Source organism: Vollenhovia emeryi, unplaced genomic scaffold, assembly GCF_000949405.1.
Source record: "Vollenhovia emeryi isolate VEMERY1.0 unplaced genomic scaffold, V.emery_V1.0 DF939256.1, whole genome shotgun sequence".
Taxonomy (NCBI): domain Eukaryota; kingdom Metazoa; phylum Arthropoda; class Insecta; order Hymenoptera; family Formicidae; genus Vollenhovia; species Vollenhovia emeryi.
The window spans coordinates 29,657-48,471 of record NW_011967110.1 but is presented as its reverse complement, the minus strand read 5'-3'; the positions used below and the strand labels follow the sequence as shown (position 1 = coordinate 48,471).

General features: G+C 40.0%; 1 protein-coding gene across 6 annotated transcripts in view; it reads right to left on the bottom strand.

Annotated features, from left to right (window-relative positions):
• The window catches only part of LOC105559727, a 35,152-nt gene extending 16,585 nt beyond the window's left edge, over positions 1 to 18,567 (bottom strand). The window contains exons 1-6 of one of the 6 annotated variants that reach the window (XM_012008244.1): positions 17,865 to 18,565; positions 17,290 to 17,484; positions 16,919 to 17,110; positions 15,029 to 15,533; positions 14,847 to 14,906; positions 1,017 to 1,831 (exon numbers count right to left, since the gene is read on the bottom strand). In XM_012008244.1, the coding sequence (XP_011863634.1) occupies positions 1,521 to 1,831; positions 14,847 to 14,906; positions 15,029 to 15,533; positions 16,919 to 17,110; positions 17,290 to 17,475 (1,254 nt within the window). In that variant the 5' untranslated portion in view covers positions 17,476 to 17,484; positions 17,865 to 18,565 and the 3' untranslated portion in view covers positions 1,017 to 1,520. The other 5 variants (XM_012008243.1, XM_012008241.1, XM_012008242.1 and 2 more) reach the window with 5 other exon arrangements.
• Between the last annotated feature and the right edge of the window lie 248 nt (positions 18,568 to 18,815).

The window sequence follows — 18,815 nt, the reverse complement described above, 5'->3', positions numbered from 1 at the left end:
AACTTGTAATCTTACGCGATAGCAAAAGTAATAACAAGAACCTAAATCTCTTCGAATATATGCATTAAACGACTAATCACTTCATTACGTTTAATTATAATACAAAACAATGTCTGTATTTAAAAGGTCACCTGTCGTAACTGACATTTAGCAAAGTGCAGAAAACCGAAATCAATTTGTATTTTTAATTTTTTTAAATTTATATATAATATTATATTTAATTTTTAAATAATAATAAATAAAATAACATTATATTTAATTAAATATTATATTATATTTAAAAATGTTTTTAATATTTTTCTAAAGCTTGTTTAAAAATACTTGTAACAAATTTCCGTCCATTCTGCAGGTACAATTATTTACCACGGTAAAATAAGTAATTAGAACAGTTGAGATAAAAACCTCAAAATCGATAATTTTGTAGTTACGACAGTTTATTCCACAGATACAGATATGAAGTTGCTATCAGTCATTGACATAATAGCCATCAACGATATCAAGATCATCTACAGAATGAACAATATTGTACATGAATGCATTCGTCGATACAAAAAAATGTATCAAAAACGTTAAGTAACGAAAATCTCACGTAGAAAAATGTGTACAGTCGACTCGTAGGAGAAAATAATTCCCTGGTGAAGAGAAAAATAACTCCTTGATGCATTTAGGGCAGGTTGTTTCAGCCTCTTGGTAAATTAACTAATAGTTAAATCATATGTGTGTCTTTGTTTTTCCTTTAAATTAAAAAAAGACAAACGTATAACTTAAATATTAGGTTACCAAGAGGTTGGAAAAACCGGCCCTTAAAGATATATAATATTAAACTCTTTTTAATGCTACGTTGCCGTTACGATGAAATGTAGACTTTTAACACGTCGAATGCTATGTGGCCATTGATAGAACATTTGTTTTTTATATTAATATATATTTGTACCGAAAAAAATATGTAAAATTAAATATGCTTTATATATAAATTTAATGTATATAAAATACTTATATATAAATGCATATAAATAAATTATTTAATTATATATGCACAAAATTATATATAATTTCAATGTATATCAATCGAAATATGTTTGATTCCTCGGGGCAATATTTAGTCTACGGACAACTTCGTTACGCTGTATATCTTTGATGAAATTTTATAAGATGCAACACACTTGAACTTCATTCCAATTATCCAAAAATCTCAAATCCCTCTCGTCCAGACTATCTACATAATCGGCCATTCGCGAAAGACTAGTTATGTTTCGTCAAAGTCGAAAATTAACGTATGCCACGTCTACCGGCGTCGATCATGCATTTGTGCGCGATATAAGTACATCTATGTAGGCTCTATCTTGCAGGGGACGCATCCCAGAATCTTTCTCGGGCAGTCTAATTTTTCGCGAGTGACGTTAAAAATTGAACAACAGCTAAAGTGTCCTGCCCGAACTCTGCACGAGGACCATACGTCTCGTCGCTCCAAGTTTCTCTATGCCCCCGTACCCGCAACATCCGCGGCCGTACGAACGTTATTACTTGACCCCGTGCACGTTCACCATGTGGCAGCGCATGGTGTACTTTCGCGTGAAGACGGTCTGACAGATCGGGCAGACCGTGTCGCCCCTGTGTATACTGCGATGATGGGCTAGGGAATCGCCACGATTGTAGGTTCGGCCGCAGACGTCGCACACCCAACGACCGCTTTCCACCACGTAGTTCAGCTTAGATCTGCGCCTGACCCCGTCGAAAACGAGGCTCATTTGTTGCGGTGGCACAGGTGGTGGTGGTGGTAGTAGTAGTTGTTGTTGTTGCGGTTGATGCTTCCCGTAATTGTGCTCTGATTCTGCGCACACAATCCAAAGTGTTTCCCATACACACACTGTCTCATATTTTTTTTATTGTAATAATTTCGTCGTGCGCGAAGAGATGCTTTTCTCTGGTCTTTTTTCTTATCTTATTTTTCTGTGCCTCGTCAGTTCGCGGTTTCAGTTGTTTTCGGTGTGTTGACTGTTGTTGTTTCTTTCTCGAAGATGCGACAATGAGACATACATCGATACCGATAGATTTTCTCTTAGGCAGCACAACTGATATGTACGATTCAAAATATTAGAATGTAAAGAACAATAATGTGTCCAACAATATGAATATAAATAAATTTAGCATCGAAAAAAATGACAAAGATGATAAATTAATAGTTTTGTATGATTTAAAATATCGTTTAAGAAATAGCGAAAGTATGTCATTGCAGCGAAAAAGATACTAATATCTCGAACTCTAAGAAACTTAAAGGAGAGATCTTGAGGTTCTCCAAAAATATTTTTTAGATACACAAAAGATTAAGAGGATTCTTCAGCGCCCGGCGAACTCTAACGGGTGTGCGCTATCTAATACACGAAACGCAGCCTATATAACCACACCGACACATCTACAATACATCACACCCATACATAAACGCGAAAGTTTAATACAAACTGTATTCTTATTTAAAACCTCTAATCCCAATTTGGAGGGTTTCACAGTAATTTTACATGTAATCCAATCCCAGAAAACTCACTTTCATGTGAGTACAAGTTGTAAAACTTTTATACGAAGCACAAGTTATGACGAATTTTGAATTTTTTACTAATTTTTTGTATAAAATCGGAGATTCCTTGCATCATTAATGCATATACTGTAATTGTACGCAAGCATTTTTGATTTCGTGAATTTAATACGACGAAAGGTTATAACTACGAAAATGGTAATTCTGTCAGTAATACAGACGGCTGAAGGATCCTCTTAAATCCCAAAAAATAAAAATTCTAAAGATTGTCGAATGAAACATTTTATTTTAACCGTTTTATACGGGATGTGTAATTATAAAAATAATATAAGCGATATTGATGCACAGCTAAATCTGAACATTGAATTTAGATAATTAATCGTTACTTAATTACGCCGCATCGCACGAAATTGTGCTTTATTTTTCGTGCGGATGAGTGAAGGTTTGGTCTCAGGCCGTCAGGGACACGTTTGAAAAAAAATGAGAGGGAACGACCCATCGTGAAAATTCCAAAGCTCATGTAGCGTATAAAAAAAATACATTCCACTTATCGCAAAATAATTTACGAAGTGTAGCTGCATTCTTAAAGTAAACTCTTGAGAAAATCGATGTCACAAGGGACCTTTGAGTGTAACAACATCTTGTAACAAATTAATTTGTCATATTTCAATAAATAAATTATAAAATATGTTCACTCAATACGGATCTTTCTAAAAATATGAGTATTTCATATAAACAGCCACTGGCTATATAATTAATAATTTATAATACTACAAGTGTGTAAGTATACTTGTGTGTGGTGTGATTTGACTAAAGTCAATATTAATATAAGTTGTGTCAACATATTCTAGTCAACATATATCAACAAAGTCTTGAGTAATAGAAAATGATTAGAAATGATTTAAATCATCATTAATGTGCACTTACATTATAAATTATTGTGTTAATTTTAATAGACGGGTCGGCCCTTCCATACATCGTACTCGCCAACGCATTCTGTGTCGAGTATGTGTACCGCACATTGATACAATTGTTTGGGATTCTGTGTTAAGAGCTCGTAACCAATGTAAGTAGGTACAGTCCCCATAAGCATATTCAATGAAGCCTCCAGCCAGAAACGAAAAGGAGAATTCTTTGGGAGTGCCGAAAAATGTCAAAAAGCTTGCGGGTACCGAGACATGCGAAGTTCTATCTCCTGTACATTAATGAAGAAAATTCTCCTCCGTAACGAAAGTGTAACTTACGAAATTCTAATGACAGAGCCTGCGTCATTCTAAACAATCGGGAAGCTTATCGTCAATTCACTTTACCCCTAATTCGTCGCTCGCTTGCGCGCGCTATTACTTCTTCAACTAATACATTAGATTGCGCATTGTTTTGCTGGTTGTTGGCCCAAGAGTTTTTGTTTTTACAATTTTTTTATTAGAATCTCGTAGTATTATTCGATGGCATCGAGTATCGTCGGAGATGCTTCCGACAATACACAAAATCAAGTATACAATTTATTAAACATGTAAGTATTGCTACTAAACGTACAAAAACTGGGAAACGCGCGACGCAAGATCATTATAGACACATGTGAGATAATATGACACAGCAACGCATTCCGGCGAACATGTATACACAACATATATCCACTCCAAGCTGCTCTTAACGTAAAATATCCGTTCGTGTCTCTATCCGCTTCATGAAGATTTCGTAATATTATAATATGTATTAAATGACCATCTTTTCATTACGCATTTAGAACTAAACATAGCTATGTTGTATTTGTATACTATATTAATATGTTATACTTCAATAATTTCTATTCATATAGTGATTTACTTGCATTGATAATTTACATATAAAATAGATAATTTGTTTTATCACCATATATTAATATAGTATAATAACAATCATGTTTAGAAGTAAATATACAATGACAGGGTCAGAAATCAATAAGGACATATGAAAAAATATATATATATTTGATAATGACAGAACGCAATATTCTTTGATAGTCTTGCAGTGGTATATGCAGCTTTGAAGGTTCCCTAAATGTTAAAATATTAATGCTTTATTTCACATTCTTAAACATTCTTAACATTATACTTCTATTTCATGGCACGTTTATTTAAATCAATATAAATTTTCTCATTTGTAAAGAACATTTTAAAAGTATTTCAAAAGTATAAATACTTTTAAATGTAAAATACTTCTTCGATATAGAACTAATTTGGCAAGAACTTTTTAAGCGTTTATGTCGAAATATAAAAATAAAAATTTCAAGTATTTATTAAATTTTTTATTAAATAAGTGTATTAAATAATAACTTCAAGTATTTCTATAACTAATCAAATCTATCTAATCTTCCTCTCATTGCTAGTAGAAAATAAATGTTCAGATTATTTAAAAAAAACATTAAGCAATGTAAATTTCTGCTAAAATTTCGATTTGTTTCAATAATGATGAGCTATATAATCTTTTTTTTTAAATCTTGACCTTGTATTAATTTTCGACTTGTCTCCACTTTTCTTTTTTTATAAAGAATACTTCGGCGAGAAGATCACACCATGTACAAATAACGACAAATAGCTACACTTGGGTGTACTAGTGTTAGACATTTTTCTCGTCAGTCTGGAATAAATCTTTCCTCAGTTCATAACTAATCAACTATTATTCCATTGAGACACCTTAACTTTCGATATTAACATGTTCGCTGCCATGGTAATCATATCATCAAATAAAACTAAAATATTCACGCATGGATACATAACAAACATTTGTGTTTCCGTAAAAGTAATATCTAAAGATAAACATCCCCAATGCGGGTGTGGAAGATAAAGAGTGCAATCTTAAAAATATGTCGGAACAAATCGGAAAATGTTGCTCGCTCAACGAGATTTTGAAGGAACTTCAATCGGGCGAGATCTGATGCACTATGTTGAAGCAACGCAGACAAAAGTGGGGCTTACCAATACAGTCGTTACAGAACGTTGTCACTTCGACGGGCTTACTATTTTTAAATACGGTACTGTTATTCTCGCAACATCTCTTACAGGGTTTCTTTACTCGTCTAGCCAGTCCCTTCTTTCTTTCAATCTTATGACGTGACATGTTCCTTGTTACAGGAGTTGAAGATCTATCATGATGCTCATCGTCTAGATAGTAGGTATCTAGGTAGGATCTAGTAGGTAGACATCTACTCAGGTAGGTTACCAATTCTTTTAGAGATTCTACAACAGACATACGATTTCGCACCATTATACTATGTGTATAACAATTTAGAAATAATAATAATTTAGAATGTTATGTATATAATAATTTAGAAGTTTAGATTTTCGTACACGATTCAACTGGACTGAGATGCCGTCATCCTGACGCGTCGTCTTGCTTGTTCATTCATTTTCAAATACTAACGTTGCTGTAATCTACTTTTATACATACGATATCGTCGGCGCACGACACTTGTTTGACAGCGAACATATCAAATACCTTAAAAATTAAGCTCGCTCTGCTAAACTTGAAACTATCCGGGGAATAAATCCCCCTTATTTGCACTCTTGAAGCTCTGTTATACCTTAAGTCGTTTAACTTTTGATATTTAAGTACTTAAGCCTCTTACAATATATCTGCTATTAAATACTTGGCTACAAACATCACGAGAAAGCTGCCGTTAAAATATCTTCTCGCGACAATGAGATATTCCGCGTGACGATCAACCAGGCGTAAAACCGTCGCGAGCGAGCCGGTGGAAGAAAACCCGCAAGAGAAGCCCAAGGGCAGAAGGAGAGAGTCATGCCATCACTTTCGAAAGTTTGACTGGACGTCGAACACACTGAACGTGTGCTGACGCTTGTGGATGCGCAGCAAGTGTGCCTTCATGTCGTAACTTCGACTGAAGATGCGCTGGCAAATCGGGCACCTGGTCTGGCCCGTGTGCAAGTCCTTGTGCAGTGTCAACGACATCGGGTGCTTGAAACCCTTCCAACAAATTCTACAGCGAAACAAGAGGCCGGCGTCCGCCGCAGCGCCGGACTGACCGTAATCGTCATCCGGGACGAGCTCGGCGACGCCGCTGGCAGAGACGGCGTCGGCGTCGTCGTCGTCGCCATCCGCGGCACGTTCTACAAAGAAAACAACAAACACACAACGTCACCACGCATTGTTAGCTACGCAGCGCCGAATTGTAAAACGCGCGCGCGTTTCTCCTCTGTCCTTCAGCCGAATCTCGAGGGCTAAATGGTAGCATTCCCGTAGACAACCATCGCGTGTCGTTCTGTGCCTCCTCCCTCGGAGAAGCTAGATTCTAGCACCCATCCCGTGAGAAAACTGCGTCGGCTGATCGTCGGAGGGAAGGATTTCAACGTCATCGCGACCGCTTCAAAGATTTGGAAGCAACTCTTGACAAAGGCTCGCCAAGTGATGAGCTATGACACTGGATGCTCATTTTTTGGAACTCGTCGTTTAGAATTGTATACGTAACTTTACTGTGTTACAACTTTTACAAAGAGTACGTGTAACTTATAAGTTTCAAACAATAAAATCCAATTATTTATGTACAATTTATTTTTTAAAGAATAATATCCCTTATTTCTTTATAAGAAATCCTTATCCGTATATATCGAATAATAAATTTCCAATTGTCTATTCGTAAAATTACGTTAATGTATTAATGCAATTTTCACTAATACAAATATGAACGTTACAACGTTTAAAGGGTACTTATTGTAATGGAAAAATATCTTGCGTAATCTGTGGAACAGAATTTTTATACAAGGAGATGCAAAGTGAAACAAAATAAAAAGGAATATGAGGTAGAAAGTGCTTCCAAATATTTGTAAGGCGACGATATCATGTCCCGTCTCTGTCGTCGGTTCCTGGCGCCTTTTTCCTACGACGTGCGTGACAAGCGCAAGCTAAGTAGAGCAAGCCTAGTCAGATCAGACAGAGGAAACAGAAGACACACGACACCATTGAAGAGAGATTCAGAAGCTCGTTAAGCCCCCAGGCGTTCGAAAATATCAGAGAAGGATTCGTTTCTCGTGAATTCAACGTTTTGAAAAACGTTTGCTAACATAGTCCTTAAGAGAAGCGTAAGAGTTCTTAAGAATAATCCTGTAATACTTTTATTAGTACGTTGCGCTTCTTGTGTCTCGACTGTACGTCTCACAAGTCGTTCCAATAATCGTTTTGCAAAAAGAGCTATATGGGACAAATTTCACTGTTAATTTTCCACGCAACGAGCTTTCAAACTGAATATTTTATATTTCAGTTGAAGAAAGGGGAAATGCTCTGAAAAGGAAATTTTTTCATGGTTTGTAAAATCGCAAAACTTCAAGTGTTATGTATATTATTTCAATAGAAATAAAACTTGGCATTCTAAAGCTTTTCTGTAATAATTGGTATGGCTTGGATTTTTAGTGCGAGAAAGAGAATTATACATTTTCGTATAATCGAAAACATTTAGTCTTTTCGTTCTTTCAACAGCGTGTAAACGATGAAAATGGACAGTGAGTGGTCTTAATGGAAGTCAGTCCACGGTTACTTGTTGCGAAGTTCGATAATGCTGCAATTTGTCTGCGATTTGTCTTACAGTTAAGTACGCGATGCTAACACGAGAATCCAAAACGATCTTGCTTCGCAAAATCCTACTTAATCCTACTGGGAGATCTTCGGGACTGTGCAGAGCGGATAATGCACCAGATTAATTCGGGCGACAGTTACGTTCGTTATACGCCGTACGAGTTGCTTGAGAACTATCTTACAAATGTAACGAATTAAATCGTGGTAGCTGCCTTAGTCTGTCTTAACGGATAGGAAATTGCTATTCTTTGTACTTAACGTTTTTCTTAACAAATCGGTTACATCTAGATCTTCACGGTAACGGGACTTTATACGAGATCCTGGGAAGAGCCTGGATATATCCACGTGGTAAATCTGGCTTGTAAAACTGATGAATACGTTTGCATCGATAAGGCTATACATATATAAAAATAACAGTCTTACGGAAAGAGTCGAAATTAAGTTGGCTTTATTTCCTCGTAAGCCACAAATTGCTCCAGCCGCGTCGACGTATTAAATTTGTCTTTTTTGTTCAATTTTCACTCGACAATCTGTATTAAATGAACGTGAAATAAAATGTGCGTTTATCAATCTGCCTCGTGTAGATGATTTTTACGCGATTCTTTTGTGAATTCGATTCTTTGAACAAATAGATTTCACGTGAAATTGTCAAATAAATGTCAAATTAATTTCGACTGCATTCTTGAGCGATGAGTTAATCTTGTGTAACTTACGGCGCAGCATTACATAGAATAACATGATTCGTAAAAAAAAAAAAACTCGTACTATCGTCTATCGCAATCGTTAGTCACGATCAACGTATCCATAACTCATGTATAAGTAACATACACTATTAACACGTACGGAATGTTTACGTGATGTCAGGTAATTAATAAGCACGCAATGTTTTATCCCCGCCTGGATAAGCACTCTAGTACATATGTAGTATTACAAGTACAACCGTCGCAAGTTATAAATACTAGTTTGGCATAAACATCTTGGAGTACACGTTGCCTAATGCCTAAGTGAGGTACTAAGAGCCAAAGCGAAGGGAGAACTCAAAAAGTAATGCTGACGAATTCTTGTTTTGAAGAAGAAAAATATTGTCACGGTTCAAAAAGATCTAACGATAAAAAAAAAGGAAGAAACTTGTATAACATGATCGGCACGTTGCGACGTGTGTTTTTCGTACTGCGATAAAAACTCAAAGACCAGCTCTAATCATATTTTGCAGATAAATTTTTGACAAAACGTATGCTATCACTGCCAAATCACTTCTTGCTTAACAGGTCAGTTCAGTAACTCGATCCTACATGGAACAACATCCTGCTCGCTTGCATAAAGAAAGCACAGATGAGTCCCGCGTCAGATATACAGGCTGATCAATCGAAGATCTCTCTTTCTTTCTCTCTTCCATTCTTCCTCTCTTTCTTTTTCGATGGACCTGTATCGAGGGTGTCTCTCCCATATCGATCTCCACTCGTATCCCGTACGATCGGTCCGATCGCGGAGCGGAGGGAACGTTAGTCTTTTTTCGCTGCCAGCGGGGCGCTAAGACGGGGTTGGTGCTAGGGGGGCGGGATGTGCGGGATCGCGCGCGTTTTGTGATATTCGACGAAGCATGGCCAGCGGCACAAACAGGCATTGCAGGGCCAGCATTTGAAGCGGGTCTGCCTGAGCTTGCCGCGTGACGTTACCATGCCGCGCTGCTTGCAGTGCACGCACACTTTTCCGTGGCCGTTTGCTTTGCTGAGGCTATGCGGCTGACCAGATACGTACGTGAACCCTCCTGGAGAGAAACACAGTGTTGTGGCCAACAACAACAACAACAAGAACAACAAACACAATGCTCGGTCGGGCTGTGTTGTGTCGGGTTAGTCAGTTTTTCTTAACAAGTAATATAGGCGCGGTAGGGGCATGCAGGCAACCATTAGTTATATAGTTATTGGAGGAAAACAATAATAAAGAGACCTCTCCGTACATCATCCACCGGGCAACAATAAACCGTGACGGCATCAGCAGCAACAGCATCAGCAGCAGCACCAATCCCCAGCACCAACCACAACAATCCCACAATCGCAGCAGCGGTAGAGCCGCTAAAAAGCCATGTCTACAGAACGTGTGTCTCATCGGCGACCTGATACACCACCGAACGCCTCTCTCATCGCGTTGTTACACGTGTCGTACGCGCGAGCTACGCCACGTGCTAGATTTCAATGCGCGGGCCTCCACATTGTTCCAACGTCTCTCTCCCTTTCGTGCCTCTCCGGAAGAGAACTCGTACGATGCTTCCTCTTTTTCTCACGACCCCCTGTACGTCGGTCTAGTCGACGAATTTCCTAAATTTGCTCGAGACAGTTCAGCTCGTGAATATTAGTTCTTCTTGGATTAGTACAAGGATATGTGGAGAAATTAAGTCCGCGTGGAGAAACGTGGACGCACGAGGATTAGCGCTTTCGGGTCGTCTCACAGATTTTCTTGAACAATCTTTCAATCTTTTCATAGATCTATCATCAAGATTGTTGTACAATGGTGGAAACAATCGTAAGATAATTTAGATCGCCCTTTCTGTCGATCGAAAGATCTATCTAGTTCCATCGTTCGTCGCAGAAGCTCCCGAGAAAGACTCCTCTCTCTCTCTCTCTCTATCGGCCATCACAGCGGAACCTTCTAGGGTTCAAGAGAGAAATCTCTTTCTCGTGTGGTCGATCACGCTGAAACGAGGATGCTGATTGCCCGTAATAGCTTAGGATGCTCGCGTATCCAGCAGCAGCAGCCTCCCGCGTTTCTCGACGGCGAGCCTCGTCGACCTCCTGCTGCGCAATTCGGGGGAGATCGATACCCCAACGGGGTCCGCTTTTGTCGCGAACAAAAGGACGGCGTCGATCGCCACTATCGCAGGTCTCGTAGTTGTATGCTCGCCTCGCGATAGGATGAATTACTGAGTCGGCTCACTCGTCCAAATGCGAGACGCAAACTTCCACACAAGCACTCGTTCTTGGCGTGTTCGTTTATAATTCTTCCTCAATTTGGGTCGTGACCTCGACAACGCGAATCTCGCGACAATCGCAGGACTGTCGGCGGGACACTCGCGTGTCGACGTTTTTCAAGAACAATTCAGTATCTTGGAGATAAAGGGACAGGCAGTGCCTTGGAAGTAGGAAGCAACTGTGCGTTCGATTACAGGACGTTAGTCCCCCTACTTCCAAGCTGCAATTTGACCTAAAACCGTCGTAATTTATTTCGATCTAGAATTTATCCAACGGCCTCTATCTCTTCGCGAGATAAGGTTCAGTAAACTCAGTTACCTCATAACTTAGATATGGCGGTAGATATTAGAAATTTATCTTCCTTAATCGAGTTCACATTAGTTAACCAATCGTTCCGTATCCAAGACGTCGGAATTACTCGGTTAATATGGCCCGCAGCTTCATGCTCGTAGATAGATTCACAGTCGAGGTTCAGATAAGCGAAAACGAACCACGCGACGAATCGACTTCGTGGCGAAACGCAACGGGTCGCGTTACGCGGAGACGTTAACGACGTTTAACGTGAACGGTGATAACGTTAGCACTTGAAATGAAGGAACAAGCGTTTTAAATGTCATCGTGACTACTAGAAGAACTCATGCTTCTGCTTTAGCGATCGTTGCTGAGATCTTGTATTACCTACCTGCCGAAACACTTATCTCTTTCTTTTTATGTTTTGCATCTTTCTGTTCGTTCTTTCCCCGGACATAAATATTTGCAACCAAAGAATTTCGGGTTGGGTCAAAATACATTCACAATCCCCAAACTCGTGGGATTCTCGTGAGGAAAATATTCCGGACCTGTCGATAGCCTTCTGAAATCCGTCAGTTTTTTTTATTTAGTTTTCGTTCGATTTTTATTTGTATATGTCACTAATCGACACCTCGTGTAAAACATTTCAATAAACTGAGACAGAATAATAGTGCACGAAGGTAACTAATTCTCTCATTCGCTTTATACATTTACATCATTATACTAATAAGACGTTAAGCGAAATTCCAATATTTATGACATTTTCCAAATTTAGATGACAACTCGATATCAAACTATATAAGTTTCGTTTTGATCACTTTCGTAAGATTCATTTTCCATCGAGAAATTTACTTTCTTCCGCGCGAATATGCGCCCAACAAGCGAGGCCAATAAATACAAACGAAAATAATCCGATAACGTCTGCTCACCTCGACACAACTTTGCGTGCGACTATTGACGCAATCTTATCCTATCATGCCATATCTTTAAACTTGGATTTCCCGTTTCAGTCTATTATCGCAATATCGATCTGTTCAGAACCCTATTTTCCCAATAGCACATTAATATCAAAAAACATCAGAGAACGTCTCAGGGGGAATGACGGATTCCGGAGGAGTATCGATTCCATCCTGATCGCTGTATTTCCCATACGCACCCCATACGTTCACTATGTGGAGTTTTGCATCGTACAAGGAGGGAAAGAATTGATTTTAAGTTACGAAATATTAAGGAAAGATTTGCACGCGCATGCCACTGTCACCAGAGCACCACCACCACCTGACTACTTCAGAATTAGTTCGTATTTGCACGAAAGTGTATATCTCGTAACAGAGAGTAACGATACGATTCTGCAAGTCTCAATCTCGACATTTAATCGATCCTGATCCGAATACAGCGATCGTTATGATCGCGGGAAGCTGATTCGGAAGGCACTCGAACGAAATTCGCAGTTATGGATCCGAGATAATACATTTTCATAAAATATCATACATACATATAATTATTAACTTATTCTTTTAAGATTGCGTTAAAATTAATCTTGGATTACCTTCAACTAGAGATATCATTGTACACTTATAAGTCTGTAATTTGGGCTGCCGATTAAAAGTAAATAAATTTGGAGTTATTCTCGTCGAATCGTGAAGCATAACATGTTTTGTCTGGAAATAATCGTTTCTCGAAATAATTGTATTTAGGATAATTGGAATATATGATTATATTTCGTTACGAAATATATTACTGTGTTATTAAAAAGAGTCTTGTACAAATTATAGTATATTCCATTCGATCGTCATTGATAAAATTTTTCAAAATAAGCTTCGCCAAAACTTGCAGCAAATATTAATTCTACAAATTTGACTCGCAGCGTTTTGTTTCTAACGTTTAGAAATTCGTCTTAAATAGCCGTATTTAACGATTAACGTTACATGCAAATAAACCGTGGTGTGTATGTAATGGGATTCGCGCTGTACACACGAATTAGATATCTTTACGAAGAAGTTGCCTTGAACCAGTATCGAAAGGTATTTCTTATTTTAGTATATACACAGAAAAATATGCTTACAGTTAGTGCGCATAAGGAATATAGTGGTGGCTTTGATCAAGTTATTAAAAACAGGAATGTTGATGATTGTCGGCACACATACAGCACTTGGCAATGCTTGCTAGTATCTACTGTTCAACCTACACCCGAGTGCCTGTACCATACATTTACATCCAAAACACCATGCACTCTGTACATTAAAGGTAAATCTCGATATGATCGGTGGAAATAAGAGAGTAGTCTTCCCTGTTATACAAAGCAGGGAACGTATCACACATACGTTTATCGTTAATGTTGAGAAATTTGCTTACAATAAGGTTGCAAACCTGATTCCATTTAATAATACAAGAGTAAAAGGAAACAATAATTGACAGAGTATTGCAAAAACTAACAAAATTTCAATAGCAATATATACATAATACAGGATAAAATATAACACCACTTTTTTTCAATTGCAAAAAGCGTTATCGATTCTTTATCATCTTTAAATATTTTGTCGTGAAAGAACCAGGTCCACATAAAGGAAAGATGACTAAGACCTGAGATATCGTCTTGAAATACTCGTCGTTGTAAAGTAATAATAAATGTTTTCCATTGTAAATCTTATACATTATTGGCTTTGGATTTTTATATAAATATAAAACCTAGTCTCTTCTTCTAATTATCATTTGTGTGCGTGTATAAGTAATGCAAAGCTGCATAGCTACCAAACCATCGTACAGTTTGATGTGAAAAATCAATCAACTAACTACCCCTCAAAACTTAAACAGATCACAAGATCGCAATAGGAAGGAATCCCGTCTTCCTTCTTATTGCAATCAAAATTAACTGTTACCAAACCTTAATCCATGAAATCAGACAATTTCCATAATACTGACGCTTCATGTATCAAGGTATTTATACTAGTGTTCTGGTTTTGTACCCACAATACATGCAATTAATCCATCACCACTGAAGTTAGAATGCAGTTTCGTGTATCACAGAGCAGTTTATCATTGAAGTTGATGTATAAAATTCTCTTATATAGCAAAGTCCATTATATTAAAATCAGGTACATATAGATGCATATCTTCAAATATCAAAAATATCAAAATTGCAAACTTACAACTAATAAGTATGTGGATCATGTGGATACAAAACTTTCAAGTTTGTCGTATTGCCACTATTGTCATGTAAATATTGCTTGTGAATGATTTCATGAATAATAAATGGATAGCAAATTTAAAGAAAAACAAGAACTTGGCGTTCTCATATATTAATCTGTAACTGGTGAGTTAATAATTTGTTTTAAAAGGTTATAACTTTAAATAAATCTATGAATAGCTATTAATTCGTTGAATTTATGGCAGTCCCATGTTGTATTTACATTGCAATGGCAGAACGACAGACTATATCATATAATTTATATATATATAATAAAAAGAAGACGTGGACAATCACTTACCCTGTACTGCATCCTGTGTTGCCCTCTCTCCCGAAGTACTTGGTTTAGATAGCAGGTGTCCTAACAGACAAAAAAAATCATCAGACTGCGTGAAAAACTCATGTCCAACAATTGATCAAGATAAACGAGATAAAGGACGTTTCAGCGAGTTCTGGAAATTGTCGCGTACAAAGGACACCTACCGACATCTGACTGATGTTTGCCGTCCAAACCGTCCGATGTCGACTGACTCGAGTAAAACGTTTGACTGATGTCGGGCTTGTGTTCGTGATCAGGCGTGGTCGACGACGTATCGTCTATGGTGATTTTATTCAGCGTGTTGTCGCCTATACTCTGATCTTCGTAACTACAACTGCTACCATCCTGCTCCAGGTATTCCGGCATCTCCAGCTTCAGGTTCGGCATGAGGGGAATTATTTCGACCGGATCGGAGCCCAGCCCCGTCTGACTCTCCGACGTCTTCCCGTCGCAATCCTTCGCGTTGATCCCCGCCGAGTTCTTCTCCGCGTTCGCGTTCGTACTTTCTCGAATTTTTCTCCTCTTGTTTGGCGGCACTTCGGGTTGCAATTCAACGGCATGGTATGGCATCGGAGACGACGGGGACTTATTCCTCTTGTTATCCCCCGTGGATTTACCGGAGGTGTTCTGCAGTTGAACCTCAGGCTCGTTGGGAATTTCTATGTCATCCTAAAAAGTAATATGATATATAAATAAGAGGCTACTGCTTAGCCTGGTATTAGTCAGTTGCTTGTCAAAGATCCAGGATCGATTTCCGGATTTATCGCTCCACGTGTACGATACTAGAGAATACTTTTGATTGGAAAAAATATTCTACAAAAAAAAAAAAAAACAAATAAAATATCCGAAACATAAACTCAATCCCAAGCAAACTGGGGATGAGCAAATCTACAGTACTGCGTCGCTCCTTGCGAGACAGAAATCTCGAAATAACGAAAACGCTAAGTAAACTTAAAATAAAGCAAGTCCGGTTCTCAGCTTATTCCTTATCTAATTCCTTTTCCATTGAAATTATAATTATAACAAAATCAGAGATGGCTCTTCAAGCAGCATCACAAAGTAAAAAATATATATAATGGCGATTGGATCATAATACAATCCGACCACAAGAATTAACAGCTCAAGCTCCGGAAAACAAATTACGAGAACCGCCTCTGAGGGGACTTGTTTCGGGTTGTCATGTATCTACACGCAAAGAAAAGATTAGCCAAAAGAGCTAAAATTCAACAGTAACAGCTAAAATGTGTCTATGAAATAGGGACAGCTAATGTTGTTGCTGCCAAACCTCAATTTATTAGCCCTTTGAATTTAGATACTGCAGGGAAAAACATTAGCTGCTAGAAACAAATAATATTTATAAGCTGTATATACAGAGGCGCAGAAACATACGTCGAACAGCATTATAGGACGAAAAGAACGATACCATGCCGTTGTATTGTACCACACGCGAAGTAATGGTACGCTGATACATATGGCAACGTCTCGAAAACAATTGCGAATCGCATGTCGGGATCGCGCGCGTAATAATGGCTGCGTTCAGCAGAAAAAGCTGCTTTGCAACTGTTGTAAAATTCGTGAGTCTGATTGGCGTATTCTCTTAATCTTGAATGAATTTAAGAGCATACGCCAATCAGATTAATGAATTTTGCAATAGTTGCAAAGCAGCTTTTCTGCTGAACGTAGCCATTATTTCGAAGTAGCTGCTACTTTCTTAGCTGCTCGTGCTAAGTGCGCTATTCTTTCCAACTAATAAAGTTATATCTCGCAGTGATTGAATTTTATCTATAACCACCAACTTTTAGCAATGGCAACCAAACACTTAGCCTTTTAACTAATTTCAAAGCAGCTACTGCAATTTAGCTGATATTACTAAGTCATTTCTTTGCGTGTACTATTCTCCAAGTGAAGGACCTGCCACAGACAGGTGCCTTCTTTTTCACTAATAACACGGGGTCGTCACCAAGGAAGAAACTTGACTCGGTGCACCCAAACGTCTCTACAAACGTCTATTAAATTGCACAATCCCTCAGTCATTTTATACGTCAGCAACTTACCTCTACTAGACTGTCATCCTTCCCGCCGTCCGTAAGGCCCTGCACCGCCAAAAGCTCCGCCGTTGTGAGAAAACTCGCTAGCTGCTCTTGAACGACGTTCACCTCGCCTTGGTACATAAAATCGACCAAGGCGGCCAAGTCGTCGAATTTTACATTACGGAATATTACGACGGGATGCTGGCACGGATTTTCCTGCGGCACAACAACAACTGTTACGAAGGGACGTTTCCGTGTTTAAGTGCGTGCGCAATGTGTCGCGCCAAAATCAAGAAACACGGCAGCGTCTCGCACCACGTACAAGCGCAGCGAGTACCGCGACCGTGTATCTTTGCACGAGAATGCGAGTCGAGAGGCCCTCAGATTGCATTTACCTTAAATAAATCTCTAAAGTATGTACTACATGCTGACAGAAGCATCTTATGCGCCCTGATCCTCTTGCCCTCGCAGCTCAGGGTGACGTCCACGAGATCCTCGTCCGTTCTTAACGTGTCAAAAGCACAAGTGATGTGTTTCAAATAATTGTTCCATCTGAGTGAGAACTGTTGGCTGGAACCCATTCTGCTTTTCTGAAAGTAAGAAGAAAGGAATAAAGTTGTTAGCTGGAGGTCGGTGTTAATAACGCGCGATTTTATTTAAAAGATATGTAAACAAGATTAAGACAATAATAATCAACAATGCGCGTATCCGCGTGTGCAACACAATTATCTCCACTCTACGCTTGATCATTGACGCGTTTACCCGAGTACTTCGCAGAAATGCTCGTGAGTCAAATGTATGCGCGTTACTATTAAATTTTGTCGCTCATTCGTTGTCAAAAAAAGCGTAACACGAGCCAACGGATATCGCTGCGCGCGAGGCAAGAGACACGGACGAGCGTCAACACGAATCGCGCGACGGTGCCCGAAAGGTTATTCGGAGCCCCAAAGCTACCCGACGAGAAACCTACCTTGACCGTCTCTCCTCGAGGGGGAGTGCAAGACGAGCGAATCGAGAGAAATCCCACGGGGGAAGGGCGGCAGCCGCGCGCGCGCGCGCGGGGCGAGGAGTACCAGGACAGTCCCGCGGTCGCGGGACCGCGCGTATCGCCAGCGGATCGAAGCGGCGATGTAGGAGGCGGGCACGGCTCCGGGGGTCGCGTTATCCGCGCGAACTCGGCCGCGCGGCTCGGCTCCGGCGCGGGGAAGCCTAAACCGTAAACAGTGCGAGCGGCCGGGCTGACCACGCTCTCATCGCACTCGCGGAGGCAACGCCGTCGGGAACCGTCGTCGCTGGCGCGCCGCACACTCGCACTCTCTCGCGTTCCCCGCTCCTTTTTCCTCCGCTTTTTTTCTCTCTTTCCTCTCCACCGTCCGTCGCTCGCTCGCTCCCTCTCTCTCTCTCTCTCTCGGTCTCCCTCCCTGTCTCTCACTCGCGGCGATCCCGTGCGATCTCAGGCAGCGTGCCGCGTATCGTCACGCGAGTGCATCGCGCCCCCGTGCGCTCGGAGAAGCCCGTCCCGCGACGAATCCGCGTCGTGTTTCCTTCACAACAAGCCACACTTCGCAGGCGAGTGACAGCTGGCGGCCATTTTCAGTACGGGGATACGCGCACGGGATGCGCGAGGAAGCCCGACCACCCTCCTTCCCGTGCCCCCCTCCACGCTCGCGTCGCGCGCGCCATTCGCGCGGGCAGGCGCGCGAGGCGCGCGCTCATTGGACCGTTGCGCGGCAACGTTCACGGCGCTGCCTCGGCGCGCCAATTTTTAAATTGGTCCTCCGCGCTCTTTCGAAGTCGCTCGAGTAGGGGCCAGTTTCACAAACGTTGGTTAACTGTTAACCAGAGTTCAGTCAACGCCCTATCTTTTTCTATCTTGTTCTCTAAGAAGAGACAGAGGATCAGTTAACCTTCGGTTAGCAGT